Source organism: Carya illinoinensis, chromosome 15 (genome assembly GCF_018687715.1).
Source record: "Carya illinoinensis cultivar Pawnee chromosome 15, C.illinoinensisPawnee_v1, whole genome shotgun sequence".
NCBI lineage: Eukaryota > Viridiplantae > Streptophyta > Magnoliopsida > Fagales > Juglandaceae > Carya > Carya illinoinensis.
Window position 1 is genome coordinate 37389396 of NC_056766.1, and position 19185 is coordinate 37408580.

A 19185-nucleotide genomic window follows, 5' to 3' on the forward strand; every position below is an offset into this window, starting at 1 on the left:
AATACTATATAATATAAAGTTTCCATTAAACAAATGAAATATAAATCTTGATAGGTAGAGAAGTTTTCTAGGGTCACTATAAATTAAAGTAGCTTCAAGGGGTTGAGAAAGCACCCCATGATCCCTGTTCATCAAGGCACCAGAATAAGACAAAAGATAAAAGAAAAGTGTGCACATATATATACATATATTCTTGTTCCTTTTATCCTGATCAGTACTTTTCTTTATATTATCATAATTTGGAAAAAAGAAAATAAGAAAATATTCACTTTAACCTAATAATTGGTTTTAAGGATTCATGAATTTATGAAAGTATGCTCTGAGTAATCATTTTTAGAGAATCAAAACATGTTAAGGCTTTGAAAAAGTGTATCTTAAGTCATTGTCATTTGTCGGTTTGATGGGAAAAAATAAATAAAAAATGAGAAATATTTAGAATCTTAATAATGAGTCTCGAGTATTTCTTTCGATTATTATTATTATTATTTATTTAATAATTAAATAAATATTTTTTATTTATATTATGAATTTTATTATTTTTATTTTAAAAATATATAATTTTTTTTTTACATATATCGAGACCCAAATTTGAATCCAGATCCTGTGGCTGTAGAGCTACTCATAAAACAAAAAGTCATTGCATTTATTTGGCAGGTTTCATATTTCCACATACAAATCCAATACACCCCAACCAATGGTCAACAATTAAATATTAACAATTAATTATAAACTGTTTTTAATTCTTGTGCTTGAATTTTTATTTTTCCCACAAAAATAAAACCAAACCTTCATAAAAACAGGATTCATGAGTCATAACATTAAAAACTTAGTCATGACTCATGGCAATTGAATGCTTTGAATTCTTTGTGATATATATATATATATATATACTTTATAGTTTTATGTAATTAAATAATAAGCACGTTTTTCACGAAAATTAGCTTCTTTTCAACATGAAGTTAGGTGTATAAAGGCAGCTTCAATTTCCACGATGTAGCTAGAAAAATTTGTTCACATTTGTAATGATTATAATGAATACTAATTGTAATTTTGATTAATCTATAAATCTAAATATGATCTCAATTCTTCCTCCATCGTAATAATTAGTATCAATCGATGTAACGTGTCATGGATGATGACTGCTACAGTTAAAAGATATTATATAAAAATAAATTTATAAATTGACGTAATTTGACGTGATCTGTTAGATATATTTTATACTAAAAGTAATTTTACAATATGACGTATTGCATCAAGTCATATCAATTTGTAGAATTATTTTTATATAATTCTTTTATGAGTATAAAGTATTTCTTAGGAAAGATATTGCTACCATCAAGTCTGTATCATACAATGAGTTGGTGTGAACATAGGATTTAGAAAGGTTGTAGAATGTTATGTTCTCACATTATTAAGGAGAGAAATTTTTTGATCTATATAATAGCACTTACATTATTTTTGTCACATAATGCTAATATGGTTATCAACCATAGGTTAATTTTTAAAATAATAAATTAAATAATTAATGAATAATATCAAATCATATCATCTGGAATATAAGTTTGAATGAGAAGTAGTACATGGATATTTTATTTCTTTCAAATACGGATTGAGTTATTTTCTTCAATGGATTACAGAAGCGTTTACGCTGGACAAGATAAGTTTTGCTCGAAATAGCGAAAGTTGAAACTTGTGAGTCGCAGAGAATGATTTTGCCTGGCCAAGTTGCCCATTTTAATATTCCATTCCTGTGCAGTTCACCCACGAAAGTTTCCCAAGTCATGCCGTCTCTAGCTAGAGACTCGGAGCTGAGAGACAGAGAGAAGAGCCAGTTGGTTGTGTTTCCCACCAATTTAACCTTTTCCTGGGACCGTGAAATCCTTCAACCTCTCAGCTCAAGTGGGTCATTCTTTTATGAGGTCCTACTCTCCCACTTGCTGGTCTTTGCTGTCTCAGCCTGTGTTACCTGCCCCTTTTTCAAACTTCCCCAAGAGACGCTTCTCTCTTTTCTATGCGTTCTTGTTCTCTGTATCCAAGTAAGATCCAGTTTTTTTAATCTGGGATATTCACTTTTTTTCCTTGTTCTGCTTCTTGAAGGTCATAATACATCAAAGTTCTGATATTGTTATAGTTTGAGCTCTCTTCGATCTTGCATAATACTTGATTCTGTGTTGTCTTCAACACGTAGTCTTTTTCATTCTTTCAGGAGTGTGAAAGCTTCCAATTCAAGCATCTGGATCGTCTTGGTAATTTGCAAGCTTTACTGGCTATTGCTTATGATGGTTGTTTCGGATTTTGGATTTGAGAGGTTGGTTTGGGGTCACTTGTGGGGTGTAAGGGATGTTGGAAAAAATGAGCTTTTTGTATTCGTTTGAACTCTACTTTTGCGGTGTAATAGTGATTAAGGTTTCATGCTTGCCCAAAGACAATGGTGAGCTTTGTGACCAGATTTTTATTTCTTTAGCATTCAAAACTTCAGCTTGCTGAATCGAAATATTATGAAGAACCTTCTTAAGAAGCTTCATATCATGTCCAATCAATCGGAAGATGCAGATGGATCTACTACATCGAAGGGCAACAATTCTAATGAAGGGTCCCCTGATAGGCTTTTGCACTCTCGGTCCCATCATAATCCTGAGCATAAACCCCTTATGGGGCTCTCGGGTTGGTTGAACTCGGTTGCTAATAGAGGTAGTCCAAGCCCCCCGTCTTCTTCGAATGTGTCAAGGGGAGAAAAAATGGAACCGTCTGATTTGGCTAGCCCTGGTGAGTTAGAAGCTGTTTTGGATGGAGCGAGGCCTGATTCCGGTTCAAGTAACTCGAGGGATCCTGATATAGAGGAAGAGTATCAGATACAACTGGCTTTGGAACTAAGTGCCAGGGAGGATCCTGAGGCAGTTCAGATCGAGGCTGTAAAGCAGATAAGTTTGGGCTCTTGTGCCATTGATAATACTCCGGCTGAAGTTGTCGCCTATCGATACTGGGTAAGTTTGAGCCTTCTTCTGATTTCTTATGATATCACAATACATCATGAGTATTTGTAAGGGCGACACTTGCTTTTGATCCTACCATTAAATAAAGTCTGCTCTTAAATTGCTTGGGGTGTAGCCCACTAACATGTAGCATATCAAGTGATACGTTGCCAGAAAATGCTTTTCGATATACCGGATGGTTTCAACATAATATTCGAAGGGCTGTCAAGGAAAATAGGAAAAAAAGATTTGGGAAGGTGTCATTGTCGCCCTTGTAGCTCCTACGATCCCTGTTCTTCAATCCTATTAATGTAAGAAGAGTGAAATTTCAGTCAAATTAACGTTAGTCGGATTCTGACAGTGTAAGCAATCTTGTTGAGTGTCACGGTAAAGCTGCTTTGCAAGTGTTAGCCTAGGCAGGGTAGAGCAAGTTAGCTGTATATGAATCTCCCTTTTATAATGGGTTCTACTAGTTGTTGAGCTATATGTTTAGGACACTCTTGTGCTTTTCGGTAAAATGTTTCAACAGTTAAGGCTTAATAACTGTGGCAGAGTCTTGAATACATTTGATTATAAATCCATATGCTTATATGCTTGTGTATATTCTTTTCTGGTCCATGTGCATTTTTCTTCGTAATTGTACTTTCACTATTCAGCTCCAAGGTTTCTCTTATGGCAATGCCGTGTAAGATGACAACAAATTGTTGAAATCAGGAAATCTATGCCCTACTACCATTTCTTTAATTGATGTTCCATTGCCACTGCAGTATAATTAGCAAGTAGTCATTCTTCCTGCATTTTGCTTTTCTGCACAATTGAAAAACTACATGACAGTTCTATTTAGGTGTTACCAACTTGTGTAATCAACTTATTTCAGCATACTTACTAGGTCATAATTCAACATAAAATACACGGGATAAAGGAAATTTAACAGTTTTTTTTTTTTGTTTTATTATAGTTTATAAATTATTTCTATATATGCCGAGTGCTTGATATATCTATTTTTTGATAAATCAGAGACTAATTAAGTAAACTGGATCAGTTTTTTTCCCTCTCATATCTGTCTCATGTTTATTCTTTTCTAACCTATCTCATATCGTAGATTTATCCATGCTTCACAGAATTACAATTCACTTAGTTATGATGACAAGATCCTGGATGGATTCTATGACCTGTATGGAGTTATGGCTGAATCAACCTCAGAAAGAATGCCTTCCTTAGTTGATCTGCAAGGAACACCAGTGTCAGACAGAGTCACCTGGGAAGCAGTTTTGGTCAATAGGGCTGCTGATGCTAATTTGTTGAAGCTTGAGCAGAGGGCTCTAGAGCTAGCTGTCAAATCAAGGTCCAATTCTCTCGTTTTTGTAGGTAGTAATTTGGTGAGAAAGCTTGCTATTTTAGTTGCTGACTATATGGGTGGACCAGTTGGGGATCCTGAAAGCATGTTGAGAGCATGGCAAAGTCTTATTTACAGTTTGAAAGCAACCCTCGGTAGCATGGTTTTGCCACTTGGTTCTCTAACAATTGGATTGGCTCGTCACCGTGCATTGTTGTTCAAGGTACATTCTTGGCCTTTTCTTAATGGTTTAAAACCCAATTTGCAATGGCACTACGGGTTTGAATATAACGTGGGAACCATTGATTCCCATTTTTGAATTTCCTTTTGTTGGTTTTGACAAGAAACTTCTATGCAAGATTATTGGTCTTGGTTTCCCTTTGTGTGGCCACACTTTCAGTACTTACTGATGATATAATCATATCAACTTTTGTCTTCCTTTCTGATCAAATTTGTGTTCGTCACTTAGTTATGATTGAGCAAAATGATATGCCATTTTGAAGGATGGATGTACCTCAGATTGGAGATGACGGACAAGGAGGATTTCTATGCAATCACATGATCACATTCTTCATGTTGCCACAGATATTCATATACTTCTTTTGTTCACTTTATAAATGCTTTCCTGGTCCATTCCAAGTCAGATGCTTTTCCCATGGAGGCCTGGTTACAGGATCCGATGGTTACATGGACAAACCCCTTTTTATAGTTTTGAAATATTGCATAATGCGGGTCATCCCTCTTAAGAATTCGGACACTGACACATAGTTAGTTAGAAAAATAACTAGTGTGAAATAAGGAGTAACTTCTTCTTTTGTGTATATTTAATGCTTTTCCTTTGCTGTAATTTTCCTCTGAACTATGCATATGACAACATTTCAACTATCAGTGGATCTGCCTCTGAACTGCATAGATCCATATCTGGATAAATGGCTTGTCCAATAATCAATATGTGAATCATCTTAGAGATGGCTTGTCAGATAATTGGTGATCACAAGTGATTTTACATCCTGTCATCCTTGTTGCTGAACCAGTCTTTCATTGTTTAACCCAGTTAATACTTTTGGCCCAGCTGCATTATGAGAAGTGCTGGGGTTATCATGCCATCACTTTTCCTTGTACGGAATCCTAGTCTTCCTCTAGTTGCTTCACTTCAAAATTTTCTGTGGTTATGTAGGTTTTGGCGGATAGCGTGGGTTTGCCGTGCCGGTTGGTGAAAGGACAGCAATACACGGGTTCTGATGACGTGGCTATGAACTTTGTAAAGATCGATGATGAAAGGTATATTTGGTATTAGTTTATTTTTTGTGATGAAGCCAAGTCAGTAGGAACATTCAGGGTTTTTTCTTTTTTCCTATTTTCTGTTCTCTGAAAGATGATATCACTATGCATAGACAAGTTGCTCTAGTTCTTCTTTCTCACACAGTTAATTTGTACAGCTTGTAATGCTGTTATATGATTGTTTTAGAATCTAGTTTGTGAATGTGTTGCATTTTTTTCTGATATTTTGAGTTACTGCTGAAAGTGATCTCAGAGGAGAAAATTCCCCCATTTAGTATTTTTTAGGATTTCATTTTGGGATCAAAGCCTCATATGTCTCTGAGAAGTGGATAATGTGAATTTCAGGGAGTACATTGTTGATTTAATGGCAGATCCTGGCACACTCATTCCATCTGATACAGCTGGGTCACATATAGAATATGGTGAATCTTTCTATCCTGCAAGTCCTTTGTCCAGAGACATTGACTTCTCTTATATGGCCTCTTCAAGCAGTGGGATTGGGAGTTCATTGGAAGAACAGTCAGACTTTGGGACATCGGACAAGAGGTCTAGGTTCAGCAATTCAGTTGCTTTAGTAAAGGAAACTGAGGACACAGGTGATTTAACTTCTTCTGCAAATATAATCAGCCCAACTAAAAGTGAGGAAGAGCACAAGTCATCTCCCGATGATTTTATATCTCCCTCCAATTTAGAGAAAGTGCCAGTGCAGGAGAATCCTGGCAAGTCTAGTCATTCTTACATTCGTGCAAGATCTCCTTCTTGGACTGAAGGTGTTAGCTCCCCTGCAGTACGTAGAATGAAAGTAAAAGATGTTTCACAATACATGATCGATGCTGCCAAAGAGAATCCACAATTGGCTCAGAAACTTCATGATGTGCTACTTGAGAGTGGTGTTGTTGCTCCTCCGAACTTGTTTACTGAAATCTATCAGGAGCAGTTAGATGTGTTGGCAGTTGAGGCAAAGTCTCCGACTAAAGATAAGGATGACAATAAGCAGGGGAGTGGAAACCAAGGATTCAAAGGTCAAGAAGATCTTGGTCCTGCTTACTTTTTGCCTCCTTTGCCTCCCCACAGAGTGCACTCTAAAGCACATATTTCCTCTGGTCATCTGGATACGGGGGAAGTAACTTCGAGCCCTATCCCATCACAATCTGAAGCAGCTCATGTGAAATATACAAAAAATGTACCTGTTGCTGCTGCTGCAGCAGCAGCAGCAGCTGTTGTTGCATCATCAATGGTAGTTGCTGCAGCAAAGTCAAGCATTGAGTCCAATCTTGAACTTCCTGTAGCAGCTGCTGCCACTGCTACTGCTGCAGCTGTGGTAGCAACATCTGCAGCTGTTAGCAAGCAGTATGAGCAGGTTGCAAGAAGTGATGGAGATGCAGATGTTGCTCGTTATGATCCATGTGGTTATGGTGACCGGCATAATGATCAATCTGGAGCCATTTTAGAAGGCGAGAGAATATCGGATGGATCAGCAGGTAATGATAGCACCAAATCTGATAGTGCATTGGATGAAGTTGCTGAATGCGAGATTTCATGGGAGGAAATCACGTTGGGTGAGCGTATCGGACTTGGTATTTACCAGTGCATTATCCCATCAAGTTCATGTACTTCTCATATAAAGAATTATAAGTGCATATGGTTTTCCACCTGTGTAATTTCATCTTTTTGGTTCATACTTTGTTTGGCAGGATCATATGGAGAGGTATATCGTGGAGACTGGCACGGAACTGTGAGTTTTCCCTGTAGACCCTGAATGATGGCGGTGCATTTTTGTGTTTCTGTTGTATACTATGGGTCTAATCCTTTCCTTTTGCATTGGTTTCAGACATGTTAAGTATTTTTTTATAAGTAATAAGAAATTTATTAATTCAAGTAGATAGGCATAGCCGAAGTACACAAGAAGTATATAAGCAGAAATGCCTAAATACAAGCTATGAAACTAGGAACTGGGAAAGTCTAAAAAGGAAACATTTAAAGAATCCCCCATTTAGTACAAGAGTTTTCGCCCAAAAACAAAGAGTGTGAAAGAAAAACTCCTAAATTCTCCCAACGAGCGAGCTCTGTCATCAATACAGCGTCCATTCCTTTCTAGCCACAAACACCATATTAGACATATAGGTATCATCTTCCAAATATCAGAAATGTGATGGCTGCCCATAGATCCTTTCCAAGAAGCCAATAGATCCACCACTCTCTTGGGCATCACCCAAGCAATACCCGACCTGCTGAGAATTTCATCTCAAAAAGTCTTTGCGACCTCAAAATGCTGAAACAAATGATCAACCAACTCCCCATCTTTCTTGCACAAATAACACCCGTCCAGTATACCCCGCTTCCTCAAATTATCCATTGTTAGAATCTTCCCGAGTGACACCAACCAGCAGATAAAAGAAACTTTGGTCAGAACCTTGGATTTCCAAATGCACTTCCAAGGAAATTGATTGACACAATGACACGTCTGCACTCTATAATAAGAGCTGACAGAGAAAATTGAATTTTCAGCGTGTTTCCACAACATTCTGTCCTCTTCTCCCTGCACCATGTTAGCACTTCTTGAGTGACATGTTAAGTATATTGGGTCTAATCCTTTTCCTTTCTATTTTTTGAAATTTTCCCTGAGGAAGTTGGTTATGCTTCAGGTGTAAAGACTAATGGTGTGGCTTGAAATCCATGATTATTGTGTTTTGTATAGGTAGTAAAATGACTGAAAAAGAATCTTATTAATGATTCTAATCCATTGGTAGATAATTATCAAAACAACAAGGGTCATTGTTTCTTTTATGAATAATTCTATTTGAAGGCCTTTACACCACATACCATCCACATGGGCATAATTTGATTTGAAAGATAAATTTGAGTCGCAAAAATCAAATTATGCCATGTGGATGGCGTGTGGTGTAAATGCCTTAAAATAGTACTGCTCTTCTTTTATATGTGAGTTAAAAGCCTACAACTTCCTTTCGCAATAGTATGGCTTGAAATCCACGAGTATGCTGTCATCTTTAATTAGCATAGGATACACTGAACTTCGCTTATTTCATCTCCTTTCATTGTGTTCGTTTATCTGAGTTAAGTTGTAGAAGGTTTAGCCGTGATTGAATTATTGAGGTGTTCTTGGACCCTGTTTACATATTTGAAGCCCAGATCATCGTCACCCATTTTCCTATTCCAGAAATGCATAATGGCACATGATTATCTTCTCTGTTTTTGTGTGTTTCTTTAATTGTATAGTTTGTGATAGAAACATCAACTGTCTAGCCATATTTCATTGTCTTCTGGTTGTTTCAAGATTTGTTGCTTGCATTTCTTTGGAAGCTTTATATGTTATTTTTATTCACTCTTTGGTTCCATAGGAAGTGGCTGTGAAGAGGTTTCTAGACCAAGATATTTATGGTCAAGCACTTGAGGAATTCAAAAGTGAGGTGCAATCTGCATTCCCCTTTCTTTATGTCTTTGCTTGTTTCTCATGAATAGATTACCGGTGGTACTTCAGCATTCAGCATTTTGGCTCTAACACTGCTTCCATGTGGTGGTTGCACAAGTAAAATATCAAACCTTGTTAGAGTTATCTGGACTCAAAAACAAGATCTGCTTTTTAGTTCCTGAATAGTCTCAGAAGCTTAAGTGAAACTTATGCATTGCCATGTCTTTCTAAACTTAATTATCTGAAAAAGTGGACTTCGTGTTTTAAATTTTATTAAAAAGAACAAATACACCTACGGTTTTTTTTTTTTTTTGTGGGGGGGGGGGGGGTTTGTAGAATTGACAATGTATCCTCTTTGATGTACACAGCCTGATTTTTGCCAAGAAAAATAATTTTTTACGAAATGTATCTGTGCCTTGTCCAAGCCACCTTATATCCCACCTTATCCTGCTGTATGCATGACACATATGGGTCTTTATTTATTTGTTTATTCTTTTCTTGCGATATCTGTGCTTCCCAGGAATTAATCTTTCTTTCATTGTATTTGCCCTTCTTGAACACTCATTTAACTGTGGTGAATCCATTATTAATGATAAATTCTATCAATTGATGATTGACTCAGGAGATCATGTTAAAGTATGATAAATAATGAGTTATTTCTCTGGCCAGTTCAGCTATCAGCATGCATGTGCTGTCAAAATTTTCCTTGCCCCTAATTACCTTGTTTGAACTTATCATATGCTTGACTCATCAAAATCTAAGGGATGACATATTTGTCTGGATCCTCATGTGGAATTTGGAAATGTACCTTTCTTTGTTTAATGCCCAGCTCTTTCTCCCCTCATGGACATGCCTAGAAGTATTCCTTTCCTATTAAACGTTTGCTAGCTGTCAATTTTATTTTATTTTATTTTTTATTTTTTTATCTCCAACTAGGTGAAGGTTTGTTTTGAAATCATTTGTTCTACTTGCTGTTTGAATTGCAAGGTCTTGTTAATGAAAAGACTCAGGCATCCCAATGTTGTGCTCTTCATGGGAGCGGTAACCCGTCCCCCAAATCTTTCAATTGTCACTGAATTTCTTCCCAGGTATGTAAACACTTGTTCTAACCATAATTGTGATATAATATTAGTCACAAATATATGGAAGTCAATGTGTGCGATACCGTAACTTCTGACAAAAACCTGTTACCTGTACTGGGCTATTTGTCAGAATGCTTTTGCTGCGATAGTGCACAGAAAACCTTTTCCTTGTCTGGCATTGATCACAGAACACACCTGTGTAGACACAAACGTGCACATGTTCACACATGTAACTACTTAAAGGGCATCAAAGAGGGCTCTTGTTTGGTTTACACAGAAATACTATACTTTGGAATCAAACTTTCTTATCTGTTTCATTGAGTTTATTTTCTTTAACTTCTCAGTTTGTGCAATTTTCTTGAAAATTCTATGTATGTTCTTGTTGCTGCTGTTTCATGTTTGCTTTATTAGAGACTTCTTGTTGCTGCTGTTTCACACTCGGTGGGAGGGATTAGAGACTTCTTTTTTCATACATTGTTGCTTTGGGCTATGATTATTGTAATGGATGGGACCGGTCTTAATGACTTTTGTGCTGTTTTTCAGCTTTAGCTTGTAATTAGGTGTTTTTCTCTTGTATACTTCGTGTGTACTTGGGCTATGCCTAATTACGTGGTTTTAATAAATTTCTTATTAAAAAATGTTTGTTTTATCACAAACAAAAATAAAAAAATCGTAGTGCCTTTTTATATATGGATAATTTATTGATGAACAGAGACCCAAATATACAGGATATGAGGGGAGAATCCCATAAATAGTTACCGTCTGAATTTTTGAAAAACCAAGAATTTTTTTTTTTGATAAGTAAGAGATTTTATTGATCCACATAATTAGGCAAAGCCCGAGTACACTTGAAGTATACAAGAAAGAGCCTAATTACAAACTACGTGCTACGGAAAGTAGCGTAAAAGTCATTAAAACTCGTTCCATTCAATACAATAGAAGAAGCCCAAAGCAACAATGTATGAAAGAAAAAGGCCCTAAAACTATTCAGAGCGGAGAGCGTTCCCTATTGTCAAAACAACGACCATTTCTTTCATTCCATGTGCACCACATTAAGCATAGAGGCACCATCTTCCAAACAGCTGCAATGTGACGATTATCCCATATCCCTCTCTAGCATGACAATAAGTCTATCACCCTCCTAGGCAATACCCATGCAAGACCAAGCCTAGTGAAGATTTCATCCCATAAAGCCTTGACTACTTCGCAATGAAGAAGTAGGTGATCTGTTGATTCACTTTTGTGTTTGCACATGGAGCACAAATCTGTTATGCAGAGGTCACACTTTCTCAGCTTGTTGATAGATCTAGTGAATCTCACAGACCATTGCAGGGAATCAGTGGAAATGCTCATATTATCAGCCACATAGGCATCCTTATCTGACACAATCCTATAAAGAAATGGGAAAGCGTTTTTCAAAGCAACATTACCACACCAAATATCATGCCAAAATCTGATTCGCATGCTCCTTCCCCCCTCAAGTCTGAAATTACCGAGTAAATCTTCCCATCCATTCCAAATGAATTTCCAAACTCATAAGCCCCTCTTACTTCATTAGAGCACCAACCTCCCCACAAGCTCCCATATTTAACATCTATGATGTTCCTTCAAAGAGCATGTCCTTCTTGATGATACCGTCATAACCATTTTCCAAGAAGGGCCTTGTTGAAAGTTCTAAATTTTCTTACCCCTAACCCGCCACAAGACAAGGGGGTGCATACTTTATCTCATTTAATGTAATGGAATTTTTTCTCATCCTCTAATCCTCCCCACAATAAGTCACGAAAAATATTTTTAAGTCTATTTGCCATCCCTGCAGGCAAAGGAAATAAAGATAAAAAGTACGTTGGGAGATTAGATAACATACTCTTGATAAGTGTGATTCTTCCACTTTTAGACAAATAAATTCTCTTCCAACCCGCCAGTTTGCGTTCAATTTTCTCAACAATCCCATCCCACATTGCCTTGGATTTATGAGGAGCCCCCAAAGGAAGTCCTAGGTGCTTCATAGGCAAGGATGACACCTTGCAACCCAAGATAGCAGCCACTTCACTTAAATTATAAACTGAGTCTACTGGAACTATTTCAGACTTTGATAAATTCACCTTAAGACCAGAGACAGCTTCAAAGCAAATTAGAAGGCCTCTCAATAAGCGAATCTGATCAGGGTCTGGGTTGCAAAAGATCAATGTATCATCAGTGAAAAGGAGATGAGATACTGTCAAGCTACCATGCGAGGAACTACCCACCGAGAAGCCCGAGATAAAGCCCCTGTCCACCAGCCCCTCCAACATTCTACTCAGCACATCCATCACTAAAATGAATAAAAGTGGGGATAAAGGGTCCCCCTTGTCTCAAGCCCCGAGAACTGTTGAAGAAGCCTTCGGTAGTGCCATTGACCAGGATTGAGAATCTGATAGTTGTAATACAATGCTTTATCCATTGACACCATCTTTCCCCAAAACCAAACTAAGATTATCAACTGAAAAAAACGGAGAAATTAAGAAAAAAAGAAGAGAATTGCCACAGTAGATACATCTAATTTTCTCAGAAATAAAAAGGAAGAAACATGCTTTTATACACTGCCCTTATGAATAAGAAACTAAACATGGCTTACCAAATTTATCTCTTATCTGCTTTCCAAAATTGAATTAGAGCCATGAGCTTACTTTTTCAGTACGATTCTCTTTGATTAAGAGCTTCCACAGCTAATATGTTCTGTTTGATAAGTTATTTCTCGAGTCTTGTTTGTTATGTCAATTGGAATATAACCTTTTCCCCTTTTTTTGGCTTTGCAGAGGTAGTTTGTATAGGCTGATTCACCGGCCTAACAATCAATTAGATGAAAGAAGGCGCTTGAGGATGGCCCTTGATACTGTATGATTCAGTAATTTTTGCCCTTTATCCCAGTTTCAGTCAGAAATTTGCTATAATTGATGACTTTACTAGAAAGAATGTCTTCTTTGAATGATTGAACTTTCAGGCACGGGGAATGAATTATTTGCACAACTGCTCTCCCGTAATAGTACACCGTGACTTGAAATCTCCAAATCTCCTTGTTGATAAAAATTGGGTTGTGAAGGTGGTCTCTTGCCTCATTACTGATCATGCTGAATGCATTTAATGTATCTTCCATGCCTAACCGATCATGGTGTAAAATTCTGTGACTGTTTAGGTTTGCGATTTTGGGTTATCACGGATGAAAAATAGCACATATCTTTCTTCAAGGTCAACTGCAGGAACGGTAAGCCATTGAAAACTTTCATGGATATGAATGTGATGGATATGTGTGTGTGTGTGTGTGTGTGTGTGTGTGTGTGTGTGTATTGTTCTGGTTGTTTTGGTAAATCATCCGGCTAGACTTACATTCATGTCTTAATGCTGGATATATTCTTTTCTTGATAATATCTAGTTTGTAATCACCTCCTATGTGTTTCCAGCAATAGTAAAGCACTCAGTTTTGTTCTTTTCTTGTTAGTAGATCATCTGTTGCATTTTGTTTTGAACACTGTCCTGTTGGTTGCCTGGACCAAGACATTTGGCAGATCTTATTGTGGCGATTAAGGGAAAAGAAAGAGATCACTACATCTTTTTTGACAAGGAAAATGCCTCCGTATTACGTGCAGAGAATTGGACTTTGCTTTTCTGTTGTTTTGATTCTGAATTTGATCAATTTATTGTGATAAACTTGACACATATTATCTCAAATTTAAAAAATCACTGAGAGAACTATACCGAAAGCTCCTCATTCAGTAAGATCATCTGGACTTAGTGCTTACAACATTGTGTATTCATGACTGAATTTCAAGGTTTATTCTGCTTTCATGAAATGTTTGAAGGACATATACTTTTGGTCTCCGTGGAATGGAGAAAAATTAAATAAAGCTTACAGGCTGGGCAAAGTCTGCTTTTGGTAATAGCTTGGGTCATTCCTAAAAGGGTAGTGAACCTTTTTGACTCTTGTAGATGGGGTTTCCCAAGATGGAAATAGTGTGAGAAATTATGCCTAATTGTCCCATATGGTGTGTTTGGTGGGAAATCAATGAGAAATTTTGAGGACTATATACGAATGACAGAGGAGCTCAAGACCTTTTTTTTTTTTTTTTTTTTTTAACACTCCTCCTTTCAAAAACTTCTATAGCCTTTAATGGGCCTGATTTCCATGTTTTTCTTGTATCTTTTTCTAATTCTAGATAGGTTGCTATCTTGTATAGATCTTGTGTCCATGGATTGCCCCTTTTGATCTTTTTAATTAAAGCAAATTCAGAGCTTTGTGTTATGCTTTTCTTTTTTGATAATTGACTTGTTTGTATTTCGTGGGTTGCTAGTATCTAACCATTGATAGTATGTTTTGAGTAAGCTAATGTTTGTATTGCAATATTTCAGGCTGAGTGGATGGCCCCAGAAGTGCTAAGAAATGAACCTGCCAATGAAAAGTAAGCCATTTATTCTCCCTCCTCTCTGTTCTTTTAGTATTATTTTTGGACTGGACCCTGGATAGATTGCTTTTTAAATAATTACATCAATTTGATATGTAGGTGTGACGTTTATAGTTTTGGGGTCATATTGTGGGAGCTCTCTACGTTGCAACAACCATGGGGGGGAATGAACCCAATGCAAGTTGTTGGTGCAGTTGGATTTCAACATCGGCGTCTTGACATTCCAAATGATATGGATCCTACCATTGCGGATATTATTCAGAAATGCTGGCAGACGTAAGTATTGTTGGTTTGATAATTTTAACTATTTACATAGTGTTTCAAAACATCCAACGCCAATGGTTTTTGTTGGCCTACCTTGGTCGTTAAACATTGCTCTTCAACCACAGTCACGCCAGTAACCTGTTGATTGGAGTGCATGCCAGGTTGTATTGTTTGTAGGACTGATATACATTCAACACTGTTAAAATCCAGGATAACTTGCTTCTAGTGAAAACAGTGCAACCTGAGGCGGTGGCAGGTTGTGGATATAAAAAGATGCAAATTAATTTGTGTTTACAATGGTTAGTGATCCCAATATATTCCTGTAAAACCACGAAATTGTTTACCAATTTTCTTAAACAAATTAGTTGGATCTCAATATTATGATTATTAAATGAATCAAATACTTGAAGTAAATAAACAAACTTGTATAACATAACGATTGGTTACGAAGGGAAATCCTTTAAAGAAGTCTTTAAAGGTAAAACCCTACGAGACAGCCAAACTCGAGAAAATCAATCTTATTATTTGAAGATCAATTACAAGTAATCATCAATTACAAAACCTTTGCAACTTGACTCTCTTATTTGTCCAGACAAACGACCAATTTGTCTTCTATAGCAGTAGCAGTCAGAACCTCTGGCAATTTTCAAATATTGCCTTTCCTCCTAGAACTACAGTGGCTGAAATCTAATCAACGATTCTTCACACTTGAAACCTGATCACACTCAACGAGATAAAAATATGAAAATTCTCCAAGGAATTTTCTTACCAAAATATCACTAGGAAGTGCTCTAGAAGATATGTAGATCTGAATCTCTGCTGATTCTAACTAGTAGGATCCTTTAAATAAACAATCTGGAAAGATTTCCAGTTTCAGTGGATTTTGCTGATTGATAGAATCTGTCGCGAAGACATCTCCTGACGGTTTACTGACATTTTGTGATAACTCTTATCTTCAGTATTGATTTCTGTTCAGCTTCTGTTCTGGATAAGTGCAGATCTTTATGGACTTGAATTTCACATAAACGACTTATCTAAACAACTCCTAAGACTTCTAGATAAACTCAATATTGTTCTAAATAAAATTAATAATTATTTTACATTCATCCAAAATTACAAACATAATGATAGGATAAACCTTATCATTTTAGTCACCTAGTCCTATCCAAAGTTATCAACTAAGTCATCAAGTCCTAGCCAAAATTTTGGATCTACAGTTAGAATTTCAAAAGTAATGTAATAGTAAACACTTACGTGTAAAAAAAAAAAAATCAACAATTTTGGGTTACAAGCCTTTTTGGGTGCCATTCTAAAGTATATTACTGCAAAACAAAGTACCTACATCGAAATGCAATTGCTATGCAGCATCGGGTTTCAAACCTAAACCCCTGACTGTTATTGTTTTATGTCCCATAGCATCTTAAATTAATTCAGAAAATAATCAACTATACAAACACATTATGACAAAATCTTATATAATTTTTTTGAATGCTTGGAACTCTTTATTTTAAGGGTTAAATACCATAGTCTCTCTGGTTTACATGTATATATTAGATTTTTTTTTTAACTCATTGGATTTCATAAAGCATCATAGGTGGTACTCAAGCTTTACAATTTTGTCAAAAATGTTTTTCTGTCCCTGAAATGTTCAAAAACCTAATGAAGCTCCATATCATATCCATTAAAAAGCTATACACGTATGCTCAGTCATGTTAGCTCATTTCCACCTGTATAAGACTGCCACATCAGATAATGGAAACTTAAAAAAACTGGAAAATTATAAAACACTTCCCTTCTCCGTATGGATTTAGATTCCTTGTCATTTTTAAGTTTCTTCCAGTAAACTTAAAAAAACTAGAAAATAATATAAAAGCACTTCCCCTCCCCTTATGAATATAGATTCCTTGTCAGTTCTAGGGGGGGATGACAGGATGACTTTAGGGGGGAAAAAGATAGGAGGATGGACTGAATAGGTCCCACCTTCCTGAGAAGAATGCTTGAGGAGCTCCCAGGCAGGCGAAGCCCATCGAATTCCACCCCCCTATATCTTTCTCTCTTCTAATGTCAGCCTACCATTATTTGAGGCAATGGAAAAGTACTCTAAAACCCCTCCCCGCTTTGGCAGCACCACTCAGTAGGGTCTTGTTCCCACCACTTTTTCATTTGTTTTTTCAATTTTTTAGTTCTGATTTTATTTTTAGCTTTGTTATGTTTTTATTTTCTGAGCTGTCTTGTATTCTTGGGTCTGAGCTGACATGGCTGAGGACACATGTTGAGCTTTTAATAAGTCTAACATGGTGTTCCTTTAGGTTTTTGGATAGCAGATGAATGGAAGGATAATTGTTGGCAAATGTGTGAAACTTGAGTACCATCTATAATAATTATGAAACCACGTGAGAATTTTGAAACTTGCATAGAACTGACAGACTAATTGGTGATTAATGCTTATTTTGAATCCATACACATCTTCTTCAATTTTTTTTTTTAAATATATAATCCTAAGCTTTTACTTTCTTGGTAGCAACATTATTTCATATTTTACAGATATTTTCTCCTATTTTGTGTGAGTTTTGAACCAAACCATTGCTCTAAATATGGACATACTAGTTAAACCTATGACCTCACATCTTGATGCGTCAATCTCTGCTTTGGGTTTAAGTAACCATTGTGTTAAGAAAATCATGGCAAATTGCTATAGTACTTACGCCCTCCTTGTTATAAAACTACTTATCGCAGATTGTATATTGTGGAAATAAGATGCCCTTGATTATTTTGTTTAGTTCTAACTGATCAAAAAAAAAAAGATTTAGTTCTAAAGATTCTACTTGCCTATCAAGTTGTTACTACCCAAGAATTTGTTTTTCCTGCCCTTGAATGTCTGTTTTTGGAATCACTGTAATTTTCAATACAATCTTGTGTTCTATCCCTGAAACAACATGCTACCTTTTATGTTATATGAAAATGATATTGATTTTCAACAGTAATTTCCCACGTGTAAGCTACCACCACTTCGCGCAATACAGAGTCCTATACATGCTGAGAATGCTGCCAATGTTATTCAATATAATATATATATATATATATTTTTTTTGGTTCCATTTCTTGCTACCAATTAGTTAAAAGCATATTTTCTTGCATTCTTTTCTTGAAAAGAAGAAGGAAAAAAAAAAAAAAAAAAATACTTCTTTCATGTTTAGTAGTGTTCGTCTCCATTAGGATTATGTTTGGAACTTCAACTCTCTACTTTTGGCCACCTCCATCTTGTACGTGAAACTGTGAAACATGATATCTATGTCTTCCTTATAAAATAATTGATTAAACAATAAACCTGTTGCCTAGACAGGTAATGATGGTACCATATTTGTTGAGAAAGATTATAGTCTTAAAGTTGTGAATTAGTGGTAAAGAGATTCCATTTTGTGTTTGTCATGGATGTTGTAGCATATCGAATATACTACAAAATTTCTTTCATGGATTCCTGACAATTGACCCAATTTAATATTTTAGAGATCCAAAGTTGAGACCCACGTTTGCTGAGATCATGGCTGCTCTGAAGCCGTTGCAGAAGCCAATAACTGGTTCTCAAGTTTCCAGACCAACTGCATCCGTAGGCAGCAGCCGCTAGAAGGCCCAGCCATCACAAGTTGCTGAAGGCTAGGCTGGCCAGAAGAACAAGTATACAACCTTTCACTCTGTTCATTGGAATGCAAAAATATGGGATCAAGTTCTAGGTAGCCTAGGACTGTGGGACATGAGCGAGTGATTGGCTGGAAATCATGACCCCAAAACTCAATCTAATTGGAGATTGTGATTCTTTTTCCTCGACTCCTTTTTTTCTTTTGGTATTCTTCATGGTGCAGCTATCCTCAAGGTTGTGTATTGTTTTTTCTTTTCTGGGCAAGTGCAAGGTTGTGTATTTGTTTGTAGAAATCAACTGAAAAGTAATCAATGCGTGAAATTTTTGCCGTACGTGGAGTTCTATCAAGTAGTTGCCAAAGCGTTAGGCTACCTGGAATAGTGACTCCGTAGGAGGAGTGGTTGTGTTGTTGGGGGGGGGGGGGGGGGGGGGGGTAAGGAAGTTTGAAGCTGTAGACATTCAGAGTTGGATTGAGAAAACAACAGGGAAATGAGTCAGATACACTGATGAGATGTGGCTCATGAGTAAAATAATCTGCCAACACTTTCTTGAACATTTCTAGGAGCTTCTGAGTCCAGATTACCATTATTCATGAAGCTGTAATATTTGGTCAAAACTCGAGCAGTCCTGACCCCTTCCACCTGGTCGATGCTTCTTACTCAATATGAGTTTCATTTTCCTTGATAACACATCCTTCATGATTCCATTGTTATGTTTTCAGTAGCTTTGTATAAAAAACAGCAG

General features: G+C 36.6%; 1 protein-coding gene across 3 annotated transcripts; it reads left to right on the plus strand.

Moving 5' to 3' along the window:
• The first annotated feature begins 1653 nt into the window (after positions 1–1653).
• LOC122295840 (probable serine/threonine-protein kinase SIS8) lies at positions 1654–18773 on the plus strand. 3 transcript variants are annotated; one of them, XM_043105091.1, is made up of 14 exons: positions 1654–2036; positions 2207–2984; positions 4094–4531; positions 5486–5589; positions 5935–7166; positions 7284–7324; positions 8949–9017; positions 10007–10107; positions 12900–12978; positions 13085–13183; positions 13277–13345; positions 14488–14537; positions 14640–14816; positions 18312–18773. In XM_043105091.1, the coding sequence occupies exons 2-14, from the start codon at positions 2499–2501 to the stop codon at positions 18427–18429; spliced, it is 3063 nt and encodes a 1020-aa protein (XP_042961025.1). In that variant the 5' UTR covers positions 1654–2036; positions 2207–2498; the 3' UTR covers positions 18430–18773. The 3 variants fall into 3 exon arrangements, with proteins under 3 accessions (XP_042961025.1, XP_042961026.1, XP_042961027.1); XM_043105092.1 differs by lacking the exon at positions 1654–2036 and having other exon boundaries at positions 2844–2984; positions 4075–4531; XM_043105093.1 differs by lacking the exons at positions 1654–2036; positions 2207–2984 and having other exon boundaries at positions 4174–4317; positions 4398–4531.
• The last annotated feature ends 412 nt before the right edge of the window (positions 18774–19185 follow it).

Bases quoted from the DNA above. Each gene is read 5' to 3' on its own strand.
- LOC122295840 (XM_043105091.1), top strand. From the start codon at position 2,499: ATGAAGAACCTTCTTAAGAAGCTTCATATCATGTCCAATCAATCGGAA. The intron at 10,108-12,899 runs GTATGTAAACAC...TTGGCTTTGCAG, and splicing joins GTCACTGAATTTCTTCCCAG to AGGTAGTTTGTATAGGCTGA. The intron at 13,184-13,276 runs GTGGTCTCTTGC...GTGACTGTTTAG, and splicing joins ATAAAAATTGGGTTGTGAAG to GTTTGCGATTTTGGGTTATC.